Genomic DNA, 21,788 nt, shown 5'->3' on the forward strand with positions numbered 1-21,788 from the left:
GCACTCACCAAGCATCTCAGTTAGATCAGAAAAAGCAGCAGAAAGTATACCGTCAGTACATGCTTCGGACTAGTAATGAGATTACTAGTTAAAGGAATTAATGCTGCAAGGCTTAGATCCCCTCCACAACTTTGAGTAACAAGCTACATGAACTTCCTAGAAATACTGTATCATGTGGATCACTATTTTTTGGGTCAGGTCCATGATCTAACTGGTGGGACAGTTGTTAGACCCCTGAAATGAGCATCAGTACGTGCAGCTCTTCCAAGAGAGGAAGAGGACTTTTCTGGTTGGGATGAATGATGTAGAAGCATGAAAGATTTGGATATTTTCATTTGCTATGAAATACTGCTTCTTTAGCTAATGGTAGGTTTTACCTTTTTATAATTTCTTTATCATGGGTATTGCTTTTCTCTTCATCATTTACTCAGACTCATAACTGTAAAAAGAGTAGAGAGGCTATTCTGAAGGTAAGTGATGTATTAACAGTTAAAGATTGAGTCACAGACAAATGTTGCAATTTGCAAATCAGCTTTATTACACATATAAATTAGTAGGACAAATGCAATAGGTATCTAGTGGAAAGTAAGAAAACACTAAGGATAAAACACGGTTTATGGGACATGAAATGCATGTCCAAGGAATTTAAGTTCTTTTTCTCCTGTTCTCTAGCAAGGATGAAGTGTTGTGGAAATGTACATGAGAGAAGAGTATAGGGCAATTCAATAAGAGATGCTACTGTCTTGTATCATGCAGTTTTGCTTAGACAGCAACACCACACACACACACACGACAGATGCAGGGCCTGTTGCTGAGATAACACTAATTTCTATGCCCTTGAAAATTCTCACTCAAGTACCCTATGGAAATCTTGTTCAGGCAGCTTCAATTTTTCTATCACAATGGATGTGTACCATTGTCTCTTCTTTTGCCTTATCTTGAAGCAGAGAGCTGTTTTTTTTTCCTCCTCTCACTTAAGTAGTTTATCAGAGTCCCTTTTCATGCTCCTCTGCAAATCAAGAAGTCATGCTTCTCATTTTCATCTTTCTTCTCCCCAGATTGGTCAAGTGCTCTGGACTTTAAATGTCAGATGTATAGTCCTCTCTTGCACTTTCATGGCCTTGTCATGATCAACACTGAAATGAAAAATATGAAGAGGTACTTAGTAATGGCACAGCCAATCTTTAAAATTCAAAGGAATTTAATAAAATCTACCAATTTGTTTAGTTTATAATTCCAAAGCATTCTTTCTAGGTATTCTATTCGCAGGATTCAAACTGGTGAGAAACCAAGACTCTCTCTCTCTAACTTAAAATAAACTTTAGGAAAGGGATTAATGAAACTTAGTCACTGCAGGCTTAACTGGTGCCTGAACAGAATCTCTGTACTGTGAGTTTTAGCAAGGGTGAAGGAAGGCCATATTTAGATGACTGGTATGGCTAATCATTGAAAGAATATTTAGAGTGGAAACTTGATAACAGAGAACAGGCTGTAGGACTGGTATAATGAGCTTCTGTGTGGCTACGGAGAAATTAGCATTGGCCCTAACCTAACTTCTACAACAGAGTACTGGCCTTACCAAAGATTTGCAGAAGACTGGGAAAAACTATGTTTAAAATAAAATTTTCCATTAGATTGCTGCCCTGAATTTGCTGGCTGGGCAGGGGATGTTTACAGCATCATTATCCTACTTTCCACAGACTTGATTTAGATATGGAGTAGTTTGTTATTCAATGGCATTTATTCCTGCATTTCAGCATTAACTAAAGAAGCAGAATGAAATGTGATTGCAGCTAGAACAAACAAACTAACTAGCACCCTGAGCCTGCAGTCAGATCCATGCAGGTGAACCCTCACATGAAGTGGTCATTGAGGTCAAAGGACTCTTTGCAGCCCATGCAGATTCAATTACAGGGCTGAGGACTAACCAACCTAAATGTCCTAGTCCAGCAAGCAAACCATGTACATGTTGAGGCTGTGTACCCAATATGTTGATTGCCACAATAAAATTTGCTTGTTTCAACATTTTTTTATATATGGATGGATTGACTTCATTTTCCACCCCCTTCGGCTACAATTTTGAGGTGGGAGAGGGCATGGCACCTTACTGTGACATGCTCTAGGCCTGGGCACTTTCGCTTTTACAAGAGTTATTGCCCTAAGTAATCAAATATGGAAGAGGTGAAAGAGGACTGTTGAACCTGGTGAATCTGGTAGAACTGAACAGGCAGGGGGAAATAAGGGGGAAGAGAAGGAAATTCAGGAAGGACTAGCCACTTGTGCTACAGCAATTAAGCCAGAGGTTGGCAGCAATTAGTTTTATAACCACACTGTACGAAAAACCATTCCGCCAAAACCCTAGAGCATGCAAAGCCAGCCATTATCAGTTGAAACAATAGACAGAAAGTATACCTTGTGGAGAGGGGCTCCTCATCTCCCAAGCAGTCATCCTCCTGAATCTTCTTAGCTTGAGATTCTCTGAAGACATTTGGGATTCTGCTATAGTCTCTTGCATCTAGTGACCCTGCCCCATATATTTTGGGTTAGCAGTCTCCTCCCTCTTCTCCCCATCCCTCAGTCTGGTTCTTGGTTCTGTTCAACACTCTCTCTAATTCCGTAAGAGGAAGAGTGCGCCAAGAATATAGCTGGTTCATCATAAAGGCACAGGCTTTCTTCGAAAACTTCACAGCATTGTTCACATCACAGAGACTATGTTACACTGAACCTTCAGCCTGTTTCTTTTCCCTGGCACAGTTTACTACATCTAGGCAATACTCAGCTCAAGCAGATGTTCAAATATCTGCCCACGCATCAAAATGCTTTTGCTAAATTATAGATTGTCACTGGAACCCACATCTTCTGCTTGCCCCAGGCATACATGGATGTCCAGCTTGAGCCTACTAGAAACTAGCTGGTATAATAATTTCAAGACATGCTCCAGAACTGGCTTGCTAAACAATACAAATTGATCACATCAAAGTGGACAGTGACAAAAAAGGTACTCACTCAACAAGATTTATGATGTATGCAGCACTATTTGTAAGTTAAGGCGCTTTCAAAACACTTTGCTTTTGGGCCAGTAAGAAAAAAACAAAACAAAACAGGAGTTTAATCAAAATTACCACCTAAGCAGTGATCAGTGTATTCTGGAAGGATGGGGAAGGGGACTGTTTTCACAGCTGAGATTATTATGTCAGCACTTGTCATACACTGGCACTGCACTGGTGGAGACAGATATTGAGATGCAAAAAAATAAAAAAAATCAATAGTATTTAGCCTTCCATAAAGGAAGTATAAATCCAGCAGTAGTGATAACACCTTTGAACTGTTGGGAGCAGCTGTAAGCATAGGTGAATTGTGCATTACAGACATAAAAGGGATCCTAAAAAAGTTATTAGCATGTCAAATTTGGTCAATGCCATAATAGCTATCTTATACCTTTAAGTTACCTATGTAAGATATTAATACTATCCAGTGTAGCTGTGGATGTTCTCATTATCTACGTAAATGTCTAATCTTTTTGAACAGCATAAAGTAATATGTGGCAAATAATGTGATAAATGAATGAGAAATCATCACTGAATATAAAAGGAAGTTTTTCGAATAGACATTCTACAACCCTGGACATCTCAAAAAGGTAGTGACTGGGAGACTTCGAAGTGGACAAGACACTGCGGTGGGGGTGAGAGGAAAAGAGTACAGTAAGAAACAGTTTTGCTCAAAATGGAGAACTCACTGACTACCTAATAGATTTTTCCCATTTCAAACATCTTGTAAATATCTTTAGAAAATACATTATTAAATTAGAGAACAAACAAGTTGTGATCAGTGAACCATGAGCAGTTCTGGCCAGACTACTGGCTCTAGAGGTTATCAGCTATTCAAACTGCTGAAATTCAAGCTTTACAATGCCATCTTTTATGAACACTTACCCAGTCAATACTCCATCATCAAAGGTTTCTGTAAAATACTCTTCCCCAGTAGGCTTTGGAGTCTTGTACATAACCTAAAGACATTTACACAAATATATCCAATGCATGAACTACTTTTTGCTGAAATACATCATAGCCAATATGTACATTTATACGGTGTATTATACCCGATGCAAGGAATACAATCAATTGTAATTCTCTGAGAAGTGGTCAGCCCCAACTACTTGAACATATATGGTATTTTCTAGGTAGTATCTTGACTAGCTTGGGCTTATTACATTTTCTATATTATACTGTTTAAGTTTTAAAAAGTTCATGGTAAACCAATTATTTTGCCCCACACAAAATGATAGTCTCTATTAGCCCTGCAGGTGACTAATGAATTCCATTAAACAGACTGAACTATATGGAAGTTGAATATATTCCTAAGTATTAAAAAGATGTGCGTGTTCTGTGCCTACAGATATAGAAAAGTTAAGCACCTATTGGGTACCTATGCACTACTATTTTCAGTGTGTGATGCTTAGCAGCACAAGCTATTGCATATCTAAAAGCATAAATGGAAGATCAAAGGGTATAATGATTATGGCAAAAAATGTGTGAGATATCATCAATAATGGAAAACTTAGGGAGAAGTCAGCAAGCTTGCCCTGATCCTCTTCTTCCTACCTATTTCTTTCCTCCACTCACTTTTTCCATTCTGTGTTGTTTTCTTCCCTATGTGGTTAAGTGGTATAATAGATTTTCATTTTACTATTTGAAAAAGAAACCTCTTGTTGTATTTTGTAAGCATATTCCCTCTGCCCGAAGTATGATGTAATTTACAGCAACAACATTTTAAATATATTATCTACAAGAAATTGGCAGAGAGGGAAGGATAAACAGAAGCCACTGAGGCTAAAATGGTGACCAAAACTGAAACAAGGATATACCCAAGCAACATCTTCTGCTTTAACTTCCAGAAATACAAGTGAGATTGCAGGATATAGCACTATTAGGTACTATGAGAGAAGGAGCTAGGTCCTGCCTTAAGGATAAGTGTCAAAGCCTTGGTCAAGCTCCCCCCCACGCTGGACACTGACCAGGCTGTTTGGATCCACATACTAGGCCTTTGGTCACTGAGTGGCTCCAGCCATGTCTGGGGCCAAGCTCTCTGGCACACTTCTTGGGGCCCCAAGACTGTGCCCCTTAAGAGTCCTCAGTAGCTTAAGTACACCCTTTTGAGAGAGCACCACCCTGGAGAGAGTTCTGGTTTACAGTTAACCCTTTCAAAGGTATGCAATTGTTGAATCAAACAGACATGGACTTTGCCTAAGATTTCTAAAAACAATCATTTTACTTTAGACATCAACAGATATAAAGCCATACAAAATAATACCTGTACCATTCCCTGTCTAAGTCTCTTAACCACTCTTGAGCACTCTTTGGGATTTGGTTAGAGTCTAAGGAGTCCAAGGTCTCCCCCTTCCCCTACACATGGCTTCTCCTGAAGATCGTGTAGTCTCCTTTCTAACCCCTCTAGCCAGACACCTTCAACTTGGCTTGTCTGGCAGTCAAAAATAGTTTCCCTCTTTCAGGAAGCATGCCTCTTTGTTCTTCTCAGCCAAATTTTTCAGCCTCTTGTTTTATAGGGCTGTATCAACACCTAACCCACTGGAAAGAACTTAATTCCTTAAGACCAAGTAGGTAGCAATATAACAATGAACAGGTAAACCAAGTCACGTCATTTTCACAAAGATATAGAAGTTTCCCACATTCTTCACAATAAGCAAAGTAATCTGCCAGATGTGGCAAACCCATTGTAAGCTCTGCAATTCATTCAGCCATATTGTAATCATTGAGCACCCCTGACAATGGAAGGCCTGGGTTTCTACTCTGGTAGTTTGGGTTCACACGTAAGGTTTGCCATCACAATGCCACACAGCAATTAAAGAAAAACAACAGAGTGGCTACATATGACTTGCCAACTACATATATACACTGTCAAATCTCTGTATTTCTTATAATTACCCATTTTGTAAAACTTAAGTTTTGGCCAATGTCAACAATAACCTTACCTCTAGAGAAGAGCTGCCTTTGTCAATATCAGTTTCTTGCAAGTTCTTGTCAAAATCCTCCACCTCAACATCTGCATCCTGGATTTCTTCATCATGAATTTCTGCAGTTACTGAGCTGATTAACAAGACACCCAACAACAGCCAATCCCACTGGACTTCCATACTGATTATCTGCAGAATTAATAAGTACATTGTCACTGCAAAACTATAGTTTACCTCATTAACAGTTCATTTGCAAGAAGGGCTACAGGAGAAATACATTTAAAGATAATATGGGACAGAGACTGAACATTCATTTTGTTATTTGCATTTTTTCAAAAGCTCAACAGCTTTGATAACCCTCATGAAAGCATTCTGAACAAAATATTTAAATATGGCAACGAAGTTAAAAAGGTAGCAACTGTAAGACAGTGGAACATGTTTTCTCGTCCTGTTCCATCCAAGGAAAGTCAGATATAACTGGTGCAGCCAAGATATACTTATCCCCGTTATTGGTGGTTTTTAAGAACAGATTAGACAAACATCTGCCAGGAACGTTCTAGGTATACACAATCCTGCCTCAGCACAGGGAAAATGGACAAGATGACGTCTTGAAGTCCCTTCCGGTCCCACATATCTATGATTACTTTATCGATACCACTCAGATGGAGACCATCTTGGCTGGCGTTAGGCAGCTTTTCTATTGCACAGTCAACCGCAGAGTTTCACTCTAGTGTACTGGTGTTTGAGAACATCCATGGACTGCCTCAGCAAGATTTAAAAACCTGTTTCAACACTTGCTAAAGCTAGTTTTGGGGTACCATCTTCACTGCACATGTCCACAAGGCCCATGTCCAGCGACTTTCCAACAAGATGCCACACCATAGCTACCCTTAACTCCTTCTGTGCTACTCACAAAAGAATGTGTTAGCTTTCTCCTTCTATTCCTAACACAAATCACATACAAAAGCCCCTCCTTTGACCTGCCATATCAGAAAACTGACCATAAAAAAACATAAAACAAGAAAAGCCACAAACCACCCACCCGCCACCTTGGGAATCTTCAGCTATCACTGAAAGGATACTGTCTATTTATGCGCCGAAGAGTCCTGTGACACCTTACAGACTAACAGACGTATTGGAGCATAAGCTTTCGTGGGTGAATACCCACTTCATTGGATGCATGCAGTGGAAAATTTCAAGTGGCAGGTATAAATATGCAAGCAAGAATCAGGCTAGGGATAACGAGGTTAGTTCAATCAGGGAGGATGAGGCCCTCTTCTAGCAGTTAATGTGTGAACACCAAGGGAGGAGAAACTGCTTTTGTAGTTGGCTAGCCATTCACAGCCTTTGTTTAATCCTGAGCTGATGGTGTCAAATTTGAAAATGAACTGAAGCTCAGCAGTTTCTCTTTGAAGTCTGGTCCTGAAGTTTTTTTGCTGCAGGATGGCTACCTTTAAATCTGCTATCGTGTGTCCAGGGAGGTTGAAGCGTTCTCCTACAGGTTTTTGTATATTGCCATTCCTAATATCTGATTTGTGTCCATTTATCCTTTTACGTAGGGACTGTCCAGTTTGGCCGATGTACATAGCAGAGGGGCATTGCTGGCACATGATGGTGTAGATTACATTGGTGGACGTGCATATGAATGAACCGGTGATGGTGTGGCTGATCTGGTTAGGTCCTGTGATGGTGTCGCTGGTGTAGATACATGGGCAGAGTTGGCATCAAGATTTATTGCATGGATTGGTTCCTGAGTCAGAGTTACTATGGTGCGGTGTGTAGTTGCTGGTGTGAATATGCTTCAGGTTGGTGGGTTGTCTGTGGGCAAGGACAGGCCTGACTCCCAAGGCCTGTTTGTGCGTCTTCTCCTATGGTTTTCTCTAATCTTTCATTAGAAGGATAGTTTGGATGAAGAAAAAAAATGTATACATCTCCATTAACGAGATGATCATCTTCTGAAAATGGACTTAAAGTAACCATTTTTTTCCCCTCACAGTTCAGTAGCTGGGTCAGTGATTCATAATCAAATATAAAACATACAAAAAACCTCCTCAGCATTATCTCCAATTCTTATCCATCTTGTACCTCATTTTTAAAAGCCCTTCCACTGGCAATTGCTCCAAATTCTAAAAATCCACTTGTTAATCCTTCTCTTCCAGCACTCATTAGCCCAAGGACTAAGTCTACTCACCAGATCAAAATGTGTTAGTGCTTCAAGCCACAACTGCTCCTGGTCCATCTCCAGCTAGTCAGGTATCTTCAGCTTGGACCCACAGATACCACTCTTCACTCCAATATTAATGCCCCCCACCCATACTCCAAATCAACTGAAGTTGAGCAGTCCCCCAGACAGTGAATCAGTTTATACCATTACCCCCCCCCCACACCTCAACAGAATCCTCTGCTGAGGTAGCAGATGTCCACCCTACCTTCTCAGCAAACATGCATAGAGGCCTCTTCTGGAGTGGAGTGTGTGTACACACATCCATGGAGCCCTCTGCTAGGGTGGCTGGACTCCCCAAAGAGCTTCCTGCTTCAGGGTTTGGGAGTGAAATTCTCCCCCCTCCCTCTCACACCCTTCCCTTAACAGCTAACTCCCTCTCTTCTCCCCCTCAACACACACCACCAGTGGCAGCAGTGGTCTGTGCAGATTCAGAAAGACATTACTGCATTAAATGTATACTGTTCACATTAAGCAGGCTCTCTTCATAACCATAAGGCTACAAAATGTCTTTTTTCAATCTTTAAATGAAATCTTAGATCCCATGGGTATCAATGGCACTTCCCTAGAGATTTCTGAAGCTTTATGTTCCCATATTTTGCCATCATAATTTTTCAAAACCACAGTTTCTACTCTTGTTGGTGTTCATAGATTCCTAGGCTAGAAAGGTCTGTTACAATAACCTAAACACCAGAATAACAAAAGCCACAGTAATTCCTGCATTAACCCCTGAAGGTCTGTTTGAGGATATCTTTTTGATAGTCATCCAATCTTGGTTTTAAGGACTTTATGCAATTGAGAATCCATCTCCTCAGGTAAATTCCAGTGGTTAGTCACCCTATTAAAAACATGTAAAATATTTCTAGTTTGAATTTGCCTAGCCTCATCTTCCAGCCACTTCTACTACATTAAAGAGCATCTCCTGTTAGAAATCTTTCCCACATAGACCTGTCTCCTGTTGGCCGTAATCAAGTCACCTCTTAACCTTCTCTCTAGATATAAAGTATGGTTTGTCATGCCTTAGATCATTTTTGTAGCTCTTTTCTGAACGCTTTCCAAATGTTTCAACATTCTTTTTTTAAACAAGAACAGCAGAACTGGACATGGTATTTGAATAATGGTCTCACTAATGCCATATACAGAAGCAGTATCATCTCTCTACTCCTACTTGATATTCCCTTATGTTTTCTAGGATTACATGCATCTTCTTAGATATGCCACCTATTATAACCTTGAGTCCTTTTCCACAATACTGTCTCATCTTGTATCAACATTCTTTGTTCCTAAAAATAGGACCTTGCATTTGGCTCTATTAAAAAAAACCAAAAAAAACAGAGGTTGTTAAAATGAGCCCACCTTGCTTAAGCCATCGAGTTTGACCTATTCTCCATCATTATTTACCGTCCCAACAATCTGTATTATCGGCAAGTTTTGCCAGCAATTATTTTACATTAAGACTGCCAACACTTCTCATTTTAAGAGCCGGTTTTCAGTTGCTTATAACTTTGCCAAACTTTTTGGGCTGAAGTTCTCCTGTTCATTTGTAAGATTTCAGCCAAAATGATTCAGTCATCTGCAAGAAAGGCGGGGCAAAACAATATTTTCCTCTATGTTCAAAAATTCTGGCAGCCTTCTCTCTGAAATGCTCTAAGGCTCTCCTGATTTGGCAGGGGGTGGCCTTTGATATGTCTTATGAAATCCCTGTGAAAATTCACCCAAATTGGGCCAAGTTATAAGCCCCTAAAACTGTAGAGCTTGCATAAACTGAAAGTTGCTACTGGGCACAAACAGCTAAAATCTCCAAAGTCCTTGTCCTCACTGAGCATACTCAAGCCTCACAGCTCTCAGTGCTGGCCAGATAGAGCATCCACCACCCCCTCTCAGCTTCTACATGCGACTAGACTGCAGAATGCTCCAGGCCCAGCCCACGGCTATGGGGTGAAGTTGAACTTTCCCTGAAATAGCTGTTCTGGGACAAGGTGGGGTGGGGCCAGGCACTGGACTTGAGAACCTCTCTCTCCTGTGCTCTCAATGAGCAAGGGAGACAATGCCCAGTTAATGCCCAGGCATTGTGAGGAAGGGAAAGGAAGAGTTTGTGGGAAACACTTTGGATGAGGACCCCAGGGAGGTAGAGGTATACTGAAAAAAGGAGCTGGGGACTGGGACTCACAGGGAAAGCAAACTGACTTAGTGAGCCCAGAGGAAGAGACTAGAACTGAGATGAGAAACCCAAGGAGTGGGACTGGGTAGGCAAAAAGAATGTGAGTGGGACAATAAGCCAGGAGTGGAGAAGAGAGACAGGACAGACAGAGTTTGGAAGCAACAGGAAAGAAGGCATCAAGCTGGGGGAGCGGGGGGGGGGAGAAGAAAACAAGCGTCTGTGCCCCCTGGTGAACACTCCCCCCCAGAGCTTGGAATGAAACCTTAAAATTCTTGAGTCTCACTATTTCTCAGCTGTCAGCAAAATATTTATGAAGCCAACTGGCAAAATCTGTCTCATATCCCCCTCAAATACTGGTCCCCATATAGTATGACCACATATTACTGCTATCAGTTACTCAACTAACTCAAGTAGCAGAGAGGTCTTAGGTGGATCTAATTACAACCCTGATGATTACCCATGTCAGTGTCAATACAATAGACTTTTCTCCAGCTTGCTTTTTTCCCTCCTCAGAGATTACATAAAACCTACGTTAAAAGAACATTAAGAATGAAAAGTCAAAATAAAATGTTAAGCATAGGTAGTCTTAATTCTGGCACTTTCTAATTGTCTCCCTTCCTCATCCATCTCCATTAGGATATATTCTAATTACATGAACACATACTATTTTTTTTGCACAGGACCCTTGCCTCATTCAGTGCATAGGATGGACATGTTCTGTGGATAAATCAAGGATGTGTAGTGAAGAAGGCTGTTGTCTGTAGGACCCCTCCCTCTTTTGCTGAGGAAGTTGGAAGGTGTGTAGTTACTAAGGCAGGGGACTGCAGGAAAAGAAGAAGAGGGATTGGAGGGGCCTCATGGCTGAGACAGCTGAAAACTGCCCTGGAAACCTGGATTCTATCCCTGCCTCTGCCAGAGTTCCTATGTAATTCTAAGCAAATCACTTAAACTAAACATTTCAGATATGGTCAATAATTGTGTGTTGATTATTTTCTGGATGCCCAACTTGAAACTTAAGGGTCTGAGTTGCAGAAGCGCTGTGTACTCAGCTGAGACTGTAGTAAATGAGAGCTGTGCTTGAATATGCATTGCACGATCATGTTAAGTACTCTGAAAAAAAAAAAATAATAATCAGGTCCTGGGCAGCTCAGTCAGGTCCTAGGCAGCTCCCATAGTCTGTGGATACTTCTGGCTTTAATCTGCGTGCCTCAAATCCCCATCTACAAAACCAGGGATAATGGCATGTCTCACCTCACGTACATTTTGAGAAGATTAATTAATGTTTGAGGAACTATATTGATAAGTGCAATAGGAAAACCCACAAGCAAATTAATACATTTCTCCTCATAGCAGGGTTTGAATAGTTAGCAGTAAATATGGTCTTGGGACATTACTGACACCAACCGGTTCAGTTTCTATTAAAATCTCTGAAACCGTCTATAACCAGACCACAGATAAGGATTTGGGAAAGTTCAAGTTGGAAGACAACTTGGGTGAAAGTGATCATGAAATAATAAAAAGGAAGTAGTGAGAGCAGCAGCAGGGCAGACTTCAAAAAAAAAAAAAAAAAAAAAAAAAGGAGACTAACAAATTCAGAGAGAACTGGTAGGTAAGAACCCATACGAAGAACATTTAAGGGGAAAAGGAATTCAGGAGGGCTTGCAGTTTCTCAGCAAGACAGTACTGAAAAGGCAAACAGAAGCAAGCTATCCCAGTGCAAAAGGTAAGATAGAAAGAAAGAATAGAGAGGTCAATATGGGTGCATTGGGATGGGGTTTGTTTTTTTGTTTGTTTTTTTTAACTGACTGGAAAAATCTTATGAAAAAAGTGGAAATAGGGACAAATTGCTAACAATGAGTACAAAAGAACAGCACAATCATGTAGGAACAAAATCAGAAACTGTAAGTCACAAAATGAGCTACATCTAGTAAGAGACAAAAAGGCAATAAAAAGATTCTATTACATTTGGAGTAAGAAAGACAAAGGAGAGGGTAGGTCCATTATTAGCAGGGAAGAAGGGCTAATGGATGACACCAAAGAGGCTGAGGTGTTTTAATTACTGTTTTGCTTTACTCTTCAATAAAAAGGTTAATTGTGATCAGACGCTTAACAATTATGAAGGAGTAACAACGGTGAAGGAACACAAGCCAGAATAGGGGAAAAAACAAGTTAAAGACTATTTCAGCCCTGGTCTACACTAGCACTTTAGGTCGAATTTAGCAGCGTTAAATCGATGTAAACCTGCACCCGTCTACACGATGAAGCCCTTTATTTCGACTTCCGTACTCCACCCCTGACAAGTGGATTAGCGCTTAAATCGGCCTTGCCGGGTCGAATTTGGAGTACTGTGGACACAATTCGACGGTATTGGCCTCCGGGAGCTATCCCAGAGTGCTCCATTGTGACCACTCTGGACAGCGCTCTCAACTCAGATGCACTGGCCAGGTAGACAGGAAAAGAACCGCAAACTTTTGAATCTCATTTCCTGTTTGGCCAGCGTGGCAAGCTGCAGGTGACCATGCAGAGCTCATCAGCAGAGGTGACCATGATGGAGTCCCAGAATCGCAAAAGAGCTCCAGCATGGACTGAACGGGAGGTACGGGCTCTGATCGCTGTATGGGGAGAGGAATCCGTGCTATCAGAACTCCATTCCAGTTTTCGAAATGCCAAAACCTTTGTCAAAATCTCCCAGGGCATGAAGGACAGAGGCCATAACAGGGATCCGAAGCAGTGCCGCGTGAAACTTAAGGAGCTGAGGCAAGCCTACCAGAAACCAGACGGGCGAACGGCCGCTCCGGGTCAGAGCCCCAAACATGCCGCTTCTATGATGAGCTGCATGCCATTTTAGGGGGTTCAGCCACCATTACCACAGCCGTGTTGTTTGACTCCTTCAATGGAGATGGAGGCAACATGGAAGCAGGTTTTGGGGACGAAGAAGAAGAAGATGATGAGGTTGTAGATAGCTCACAGCAAGCAAGTGGAGAAACCGGTTTTCCCGACAGCCAGGAACTGTTTCTCACCCTGGACCTGGAGCCAGTACCCCCGAACCCACCCAAGGCTGCCTCCTGGACCCGGCAGACAGAGAAGGGACCTCCGGTGAGTGTACCTTTTAAAATACTATACATGGTTTAAAAGCAAGCATGGATTAAAAGCAAGAAAGGATTAATTTGCCCTGGCATTCGCGGCTCTCCTGGATGTACTCCTGAAGCCATTGCATAAGGTTTCTGGGGAGGGCAGCCTTATTGCTTCCTTCATGGTAGGACACTTTACCACTCCAGGCCAGTAACACGTACTCGGGAATCACTGTACAACAAAGCATTGCAGTGTATGTTTGCTGGCGTTCAAACAACATCCATTCTTTATCTCTCTGTGTTATCCTCAGGAGAGTGAGATATCATTCATGGTCACCTGGTTGAAATAGGGTGCTTTTCTTCAGGGGACATTCAGAGGAGCCCATTCCTGCTGGGCTGTTTGCCTGCGGCTGAACAGAAACGTTCTCCATTGTTAGCCACGGAGAGGGGGGAGGGTTGAGGGGGTAGCCACGCGGTGGGGGGAGGCAAAATGTGACCTTGTAACGAAAGCACATGTGCTATGTATGTAATGTTAACAGCAAGGTTTACCCTGAAAGACTGTAGCCACTGTTTTATAAATGTGTCTTTTTAAATACCGCTGTCCCTTTTTTTCCCCTCCACCACCTGCATGTGTTTCAATGATCATAGGATCTTCTCCTTCCCAGAGGCTAGTGAAGATTAGAAAGAAAAAAAAAAACGCACTCGTGATGAAATGTTCTCTGAGCTCATGCTGACACTGACACACTGACAGAGCACAGACGAATGCGTGGAGGCAAATAACTTCAGAGTGCAGGAAAGCACAAAATGACCAGGAGGGGAGGTGGCGGGCTGAAGAGAGGGTTGAAGCTCAAATGTAGCGGCAGCGTGATGAGAGGAGGCAGGATTCAATGCTGAGGCTGCTGGAGGATCAAACCAGTATGCTCCAGTGTATGGTTGAGCTGCAGCAAAGGCAGCTGGAGCACAGACTGCCACTACAGCCCCTGTGTAACCAACCGCCCTCCTCCCCAAGTTCCATAGCCTCCACACCCAGACGCCCAAGAACGCGGTGGTGGGGCCACCGGCCAACCAGCCACTCCACCACAGAGGACTGCCCAAAAAACAGAAGGCTGGCATTCAATAAATTTTAAAGTTGTAAACTTTTAAAGTGCTGTGTGGCATTTTCGTTCCCTCCTCCACCACCCCTTCTGGGCTACCTTGGTAGTCATCCCCCTCTTTGTGTGATGAATGAATAAAGAATGCATGAATGTGAAGCAACAATGACTTTATTGACTCTGCAAGCAGTGATCGAAGGGAGGAGGGGAGGGTGGTAAGCTTACAGGGAAGTACAGTGAAACAAGAGGCGGGGGGTTTCATCAAGGAGAAACAAAGAACTTTCACACCGAAGCCTGGCCAGTCATGAAACTGGTTTTCAAAGCTTCTCTGATGCATACCGCGCCCTCCTGTGCTCTAACTGCCCTGGTGTCTGGCTGTGCGTAATCAGCAGCCAGGCGATTTGCCTCAACCTCCCACCCTGCCATAAACGTCTCCCCCTTACTCTCAGATATTGTGGAGCACACAGCAAGCAGTAATAACAGTGGGAATATTGGTTTCGCTGAAGTCTAAGCGAGTCAGTAAACTGCGCCAGCGCGCCTTTAAACATCCAAATGTACATTCTACCACCATTCTGCACTTGCTCAGCCTGTAGTTGAACAGCTCCTGACTACTGTCCAGGCTGCCTGTGTACGGCTTCATGAGCCATGGCATTAAGGGGTAGGCTGGGTCCCCAAGGATAAACTATAGGCATTTCAACATCCTCAACAGTTATTTTCTGGTCTGGGAAGAAAGTCCCTTCCTGCAGCTTTTGAAACAGACCAGAGTTCCTGAAAATGCGAGCGTCATGTACCTTTCCCAGCTATCCCACGTTGATGTTGGTGAAACGTCCCTTGTGATCCACCAGAGCTTGCAGCACTATTGAAAAGTACCCCTTTCGGTTTATGTACTCGCCGGCTTGGTGCTCCGGTGCCAAGATAGGGATATGGGTTCCGTCTATGGCCCCACCACAGTTAGGGAATCCCATTGCAGCAAAGCCATCCACTATGACCTGCACATTTCCCAGGGGTCACTACCCTTGATATCAGCAGATCTTTGATTGCGTGGGCTACTTGCATCACAGCAGCCCCCACAGTAGATCTGCCCACTCCAAATTGATTCCCAGCTGACCGGTAGCTGTCTGGTGTTGCAAGCTTCCACAGGGCTATAGCCACTCGCTTCTCAACTGTGAGGGCTGCTCTCATCTTGGTATTCATGCGCTTCAGGGCAGGGGAAAGCAAGTCACAAAGTTCCATGAAAGTGCCCTTACGCATGCGAAAGTTTCGCAGCCACTGGGAATCGTCCCAGACCTGCAACACTATGCGGTCCCACCAGTCTGTGCTTGTTTCCCGAGCCCAGAATCGGCGTTCCACAGCATGAACCTGCCCCATTAGCACCATGATGCATGCATTGGCAGGGCCAATGCTTTCAGAGAAATCTGTGTCCATGTCCTGATCACTCATGCGACCGCGCTGATGTCGCCTACTCGCCTGGTATCGCTCTGCCAGGTTCTGGTGCTGCATATACTGCTGGATAATGCGTGTGGTGTTTAATGTGCTCCTAATTGCCAGAGTGAGCTGAGCGGCCTCCATGCTTGCCTTGGTATGGCGTCCGCTCAGAAAAAAGGCGTGGAATGATTGTCTGCCGTTGCTCTGACGGAGGGAGGGATGACTGACGACATGGCTTACAGGGTTGGCTTACAGGGAATTAAAATCAACAAAGGGGGTGGCTTTACATCAAGGAGTATTTCAGGCAGGATTTCACGGAGGGTTCCAATAAGAAATGGTGCACCTAAGTAATTGTTCTTATTGGAACAAGCAGGTTGGTCTGGCCTCTGATTGATACATGGCTAGATTTACCTCACTGCACCTTCCCTGTGAGTGATTGCAGTGTGACCTAGAGGAATGAGTCCCCTAGACAGGGGAGGGGAGGAAGCAAATGAGTACAACACACATCTGGTCTATTTCTTGTTTTGATACACTCCATCTATCTTTTACATCTTTGGCTGGCAGCAGACGGTGCAGAGGGACTGCTAGCCATCCTCATCTCTTGCCTGCCTGGCAGAAGATGGTACAGTACGACTGCTAGCAATCCATATCGCCTGCCTGCTCACCATAAGATGGTTCAACAGGACTGACTGCAGGACTAAAGAGAATGACTTGATCACGTCACTCCAAATATAGTCCCTGCGCCCATGTCTGTCCAGGTGCTCCCGGCCGACGCGGCCAGGAGCACCTCGGACATGATGATGATGGCTACCAGTCCTACTGCACCATCTGCTGCCACAAGGCAATGGGTTGCTGCTACTGTGTAGCAATGCAGTACGGCGTCTGCCAGCACCCAGGAGACATACGGTGACGGTTACCTGAGTGGGCTCCATGCTTGCCGTGGTATGGTGTCTGCACAGGTAACTCAGGAAAAAAGGCGCAAAACGATTGTCTGCCCTTGCTTTCACGGAGGGGGGAGGGAACGGGGGCCTGACGATATGTACCCAGAACCACCCGCGACAATGTTTTAGCCCCATCAGGCATTGGGATCTCAACCCAGAATTCCAATGGGCAGCGGAGACTGCAGGAACTGTGGGATAGCTACCCACAGTGCAACACTCCGGAAGTCTACTCTAGCCTCGGTACTGTGGAAGCCCTCCGCCGAGTTAATTCACTTAATGCACTTAGAGCATTTTCTGTGGGGACACACACACACTCGAATATATAAAACCGATTTCTAAAAAACCGACTTCTATAAATTCGACCTAATTTCGTAGTGTAGACATACCCTAAGACAAGTTAGATGCACTCAAGTCAGCAGGGCCTGATGAAATTCACCCTAGGGTACTTAAGGAACTAGCTGAAGCAATCACTGAACCATTAGCAGTTATCTTTGAGAACTCTTGGAGGACAGGTAAAGTCCCAGAGGACTGGAAAAGGGCAAACATAGAATCTATCTTTAAAAAGAGGAACAGAGCACCTGGGGAATTACAGCCCTGTCTGCTTAACTTTGATGCCTAGGAACATACTGGAACAAATTAAACAATTTGTAAGCACCTAAATGTCAAGAACAAATCATGCCAAATCAACCTAATTTCCTTCTTTAACAGTGTTACTTCCCTACTGGATAGGGGGAAAGTAACAGCAGACGCAATAGATCTTGACAGTCCCTCATGACAGCCTCTTAACCAAACCAGGAAAACTTGCTGTAAACAAAATTACTATAAAGTGGGTGCAAAAAAGGGACGTATTCCAGGCTGTATTAACAGGAATGTCACCTGTAAGACAAAGGAGGTAACTGTTCCCCTCTACTTAGCACGGATGAGGCTTCAGCTGGAGCAGTACGTCCAGTTTTGGGCATCACACTTTGAGAAAGATGTGGACAAATTGGAGGGACGGGGGGAGGGAGGGAGAGAGAGGGAGAGAGAGGGAGAGACCTCCCCACCCCTAGAAAAGCACTGAAAAAAGAAAATATGTCGAAACATGACCTATGAAGGAAGGTTTTTAAAAAATGGGTATATTTAGTCTTAAGTAAAGTAGACTGAGCAGGGACCAGATAGCAATCCTCAAATGTGTTAAAAGGCTATTGCGAAGAGGATGCTGATCAATTGTTCTCCATGTCCATGGAGGGTGAGATAAGCGGATCCCTTCCTGATCTGAGGCAAAGGAGATTTTAGTTAAGTAGTAGGAAAATTTTCTAACTATAATGCTAGTTAACTTGTTCTAGTGCCTATCTAAGGAGGCTGTGGAATCCCTATTATTAAAGGTTTTTGTTCCCCATTATGATGTTTCCCGTGGGTACCCAAGATTGCAAGGCACTTTGCTACCACCTGCCCTTAGCATGAAGAAGCCTAGCCTGTGCTTGCTGAGGGCCAGCACCCCAAACCCATCAGCCACAGGCAATACAAGAACTCCCCTCCAGAGCTACACAAGCCCCACTTGCTCTCTTCAGGTTAGTGATAGGCACAGTCCAACCTCCAAGCATCCACCCCCGGGCCACTGCTTCCATAGTAGCAGCTTACCAGTTTCCCTTCAGACGACCACTCTGTTATGTGTATAGGGAAAACAAGTTTAACTAAGTAGAGATTTCAGACAGCGAGCAGAAATACTGGAAACAAAATAAAATCATAACATACATTCTAGAACCTAGATTTAACTTGTTATTGTTTCACAGTATTGATCAATGTTTTTAAGCCAGGTACGCTGTGATCCTTTTTTCATGAAATACATACATACACACACACAGCTCGTCTCTTCCCTTTGCACCACAATTTACACCCCAAAACCCATTGTCTTTACTTGTAGACTGGATGCCCACTGCTGTATTATCCCCCTGCAGATCTCCTCTTATGTGAATTCACAACTCTTTCCATTAGCACTAGGCTCTGTAAGACAGATGTATAGTGTCTCACAACATAAAATGACCAGCCAGAGAGTTTACAGCCCCTTGCCTGCCTCCTGATGACCTGTTTTAAATTACACACCTTATGGACACAGTTTTAATTATAGATAAGTTACTCCTTAAATATTATCCAAACAGATAAGCTATTACCAACAGGAGAGTGGGTTTGTGTGTGTGGGGTGGGGGTGGGGGGGGACGACCTGGATTTGTGCTGGAAATGGCCCACCTTGATTATCATACGCATTGTAAGGAGAGTGATCACTTTAGATACGCTATTACCAGCAGGAGAGTGGGTTTGTTTGGGGGGTGGGGGGAGAAAGCCTTTTGTAGTGATAAACACCCATTTTTTCATGATGTGTGTGTATAAAAACAAATATCTTCTGTATTTTCCATAGTATGCATCCGATGAAGTGAGCTGTAGCTCACGAAAGCTTATGCTCAAATAAATTGGTTAGTCTCTAAGGTGCCACAAGTACTCCTTTTCTTTTAGCTCTTGTTAGAGACCTTGCTTGCCAAACTATTATATACATCTCTGTAAACCCTTATGTATCCCTTATACCACTGCCAGGTGGCATCAAGGGGGTCCCTTGATCACACCGACGTAGGCACTTATAGGCTATGATCAAGTCATCTTTTATCCTCCTCTTTCTCACACTACATAGACTGAGCTCCTTGAGTCTATCACAAAGACATTTTCAAATCCTTTAATCATTCTCATGCATCTTCTCTGAACTCCTTCCAATTTATCAACATCCTTCTTGAGCTGCAGACACCAGAACTGGACACGGTATTGTAGCAGCAGTCACACCAGTGTCAAATATTCTACCCCTACTTGATGCTCTCATTTAGGCATTTAAAAATCACAATACTCTTTTCACCACAGCACTGCACACAAGTTCAGCTGATAGTCCACTATTCAAAAGTCCTTTTCAAACTCACTGCTTCCCATAATAGAAGACCCTGTCTCATCCTACACGTATGGCCTGTATTCTTTGTTCCCTGAGAAAAGACTAATATCTGGCCACATTAACTTGCACATTGTTAGCTTGTGCCCAGCTTACCAAATGATCCAGATCACTGTAACAGTAGCTGTCCTCTTTGCTATTTACCATTGCTCAAGCCTTAGGTCATCTCCAAACTTTGTCAGTGATTTTATATTCTCATTGACAAAAGTGTTAAATAGCATAGGGCCAAGAACCAGTCCTTGTGGGACCCCACTAGAAACACCTTCTTCAATGACACCTCTCCATTTACAACTACCTATTGAGACCTATCTCATGGGTGACCGCTGTAACTTTAAACTTCAGTCACCTAAAGGATCAGTCCTCTGTTTCTTTATAGCTATTGAACAGGAGTAGGGCAGCACGACTGTTTTCTGCACAACCTCATAACACCACCTTTTTAGTTTTCCAGTGGAGGTCTCACCACATTTGTCTTCCTCACAGTAATTTATTCTACCAGTTGAAGTACATTAGTTCTCGAGTTAACAGAGCTTCCATCTTCGATTCTTCTTTGAAAAGTTAGTATTTAGCCCAGGTCCTTACTTTCTCCACAGCCAAGAAACCACTTATACAAGTGTATTTCTCTCCCTTATTTTTGCCTTAAATCTAGACATCTTTAAGAACACAGTTTAATGCTTTGGTCCAGTGATATTATACTTTAATGACACCTGAAGATTGGAGAAAGTCAGATCTTATTCTTTCTTCATGGGAATCTTTTTAAAACAAGCATTTTTTTAAAAAAGTCTCAGTAGATTGAACCAAATATGCCAAGTAAGCAAAACTCCCAATAAAATCCTCAAAGCCTTAGGTTGCATACCATACAGCTTTGTTCAATTATATTTGCAATTCCTTCAAACGCTACAAGAGTGACATTCCTTCCTCAGCTGAGAAGTCTTTGGGTCTTTCCATTTCATTTGATATAAACTAAGCAAGCAAATAAAATTAAGGTTATAAAAATAAAGTTCTCAGTTTTTTAAACTTGTATTTGATATTTCTTCCCTTCCTAGGAATGTATTTTTCTTGATAATTCCAATAAGTAGAATCCAGATCAGCACATGCCCATGTCTGAGAAACGGAAGATTTCTTACTTGCAATTTCTATTTCTCACAATGGAGGATATCCATCTGCACAGACTCTCCACACATATAATATAGAATTAACACTTCCATAAATCTACAAAGGTATTAAGTTTTGTGCAGTTTCAGTTTTGGAAGTCATCTCCTGTGAAGAGATTGTAGTACTACAGGAGAGAGGAAAAATTCTACAGCCTAAACTGCCTCCACTAAGGTGGCCTGAGCAGGAATAAACCGTGAGTATCATCCAGACCCTCTTTATTACAAGAAATAAAAGTTACAGGTAAGGAAATTAATTTTTCTCCTCTTTTAAAAAACCCTACTCTTTAAATTGTCTTATGAGATTGTTGTGAGTCACCTCCTCAGACTATTCCAGTCCAGATCCACAAAGATCCCCTTTTTCTGTCTAAGGTAAAGAGACCATGAGAAAAAAAGTGATGTTATTTTTCCAACTCTTCTTGGATCTTCTGCCCACTCTTCTCTTTTTGGGAGTGGAGATTTAGGAGATGGGAGAAGAAAAAGTGCGAGGAATTTCAAAAACATCCTCATAACTCTACTTAAGATAGAGACTGCTCTGTGTGGTAATCACTCCTGTCATCATATAATCATTGGATGACCCAACCAGTAAGTAAGAGTACTAAAATAAGAAAGAGGTCTCCAATAGTATCCAGGGATTATGATACCCAAATCAGACCAGTTTCTTTGCCTTTATAATATAAACTCGTTTAACCACTTTACAAAAAGTACAAAGTTTGTTCTGTAAAGCCTCCAAGACATTACAGCGCTTGCCTTTTGCATTCCCAGTATCACCAACCCCTGTATGCTAGTCATTA

General features: G+C 42.7%; 1 protein-coding gene across 1 annotated transcript in view; it reads right to left on the reverse strand.

Annotated features, from left to right (window-relative positions):
• CLGN (calmegin) overlaps positions 1 to 21,788 on the reverse strand; it is an 84,442-nt gene that overhangs the window by 51,335 nt on the left and 11,319 nt on the right. Inside the window, 2 exon segments of the mRNA XM_027825252.3 lie at positions 3,933 to 4,006; positions 5,990 to 6,160. Of these exon segments, the coding sequence (XP_027681053.3) occupies positions 3,933 to 4,006; positions 5,990 to 6,160 (245 nt within the window).

The sequence above is a fragment of the Chelonia mydas genome, chromosome 4, assembly GCF_015237465.2.
Source record: "Chelonia mydas isolate rCheMyd1 chromosome 4, rCheMyd1.pri.v2, whole genome shotgun sequence".
Lineage (NCBI taxonomy): Eukaryota > Metazoa > Chordata > Testudines > Cheloniidae > Chelonia > Chelonia mydas.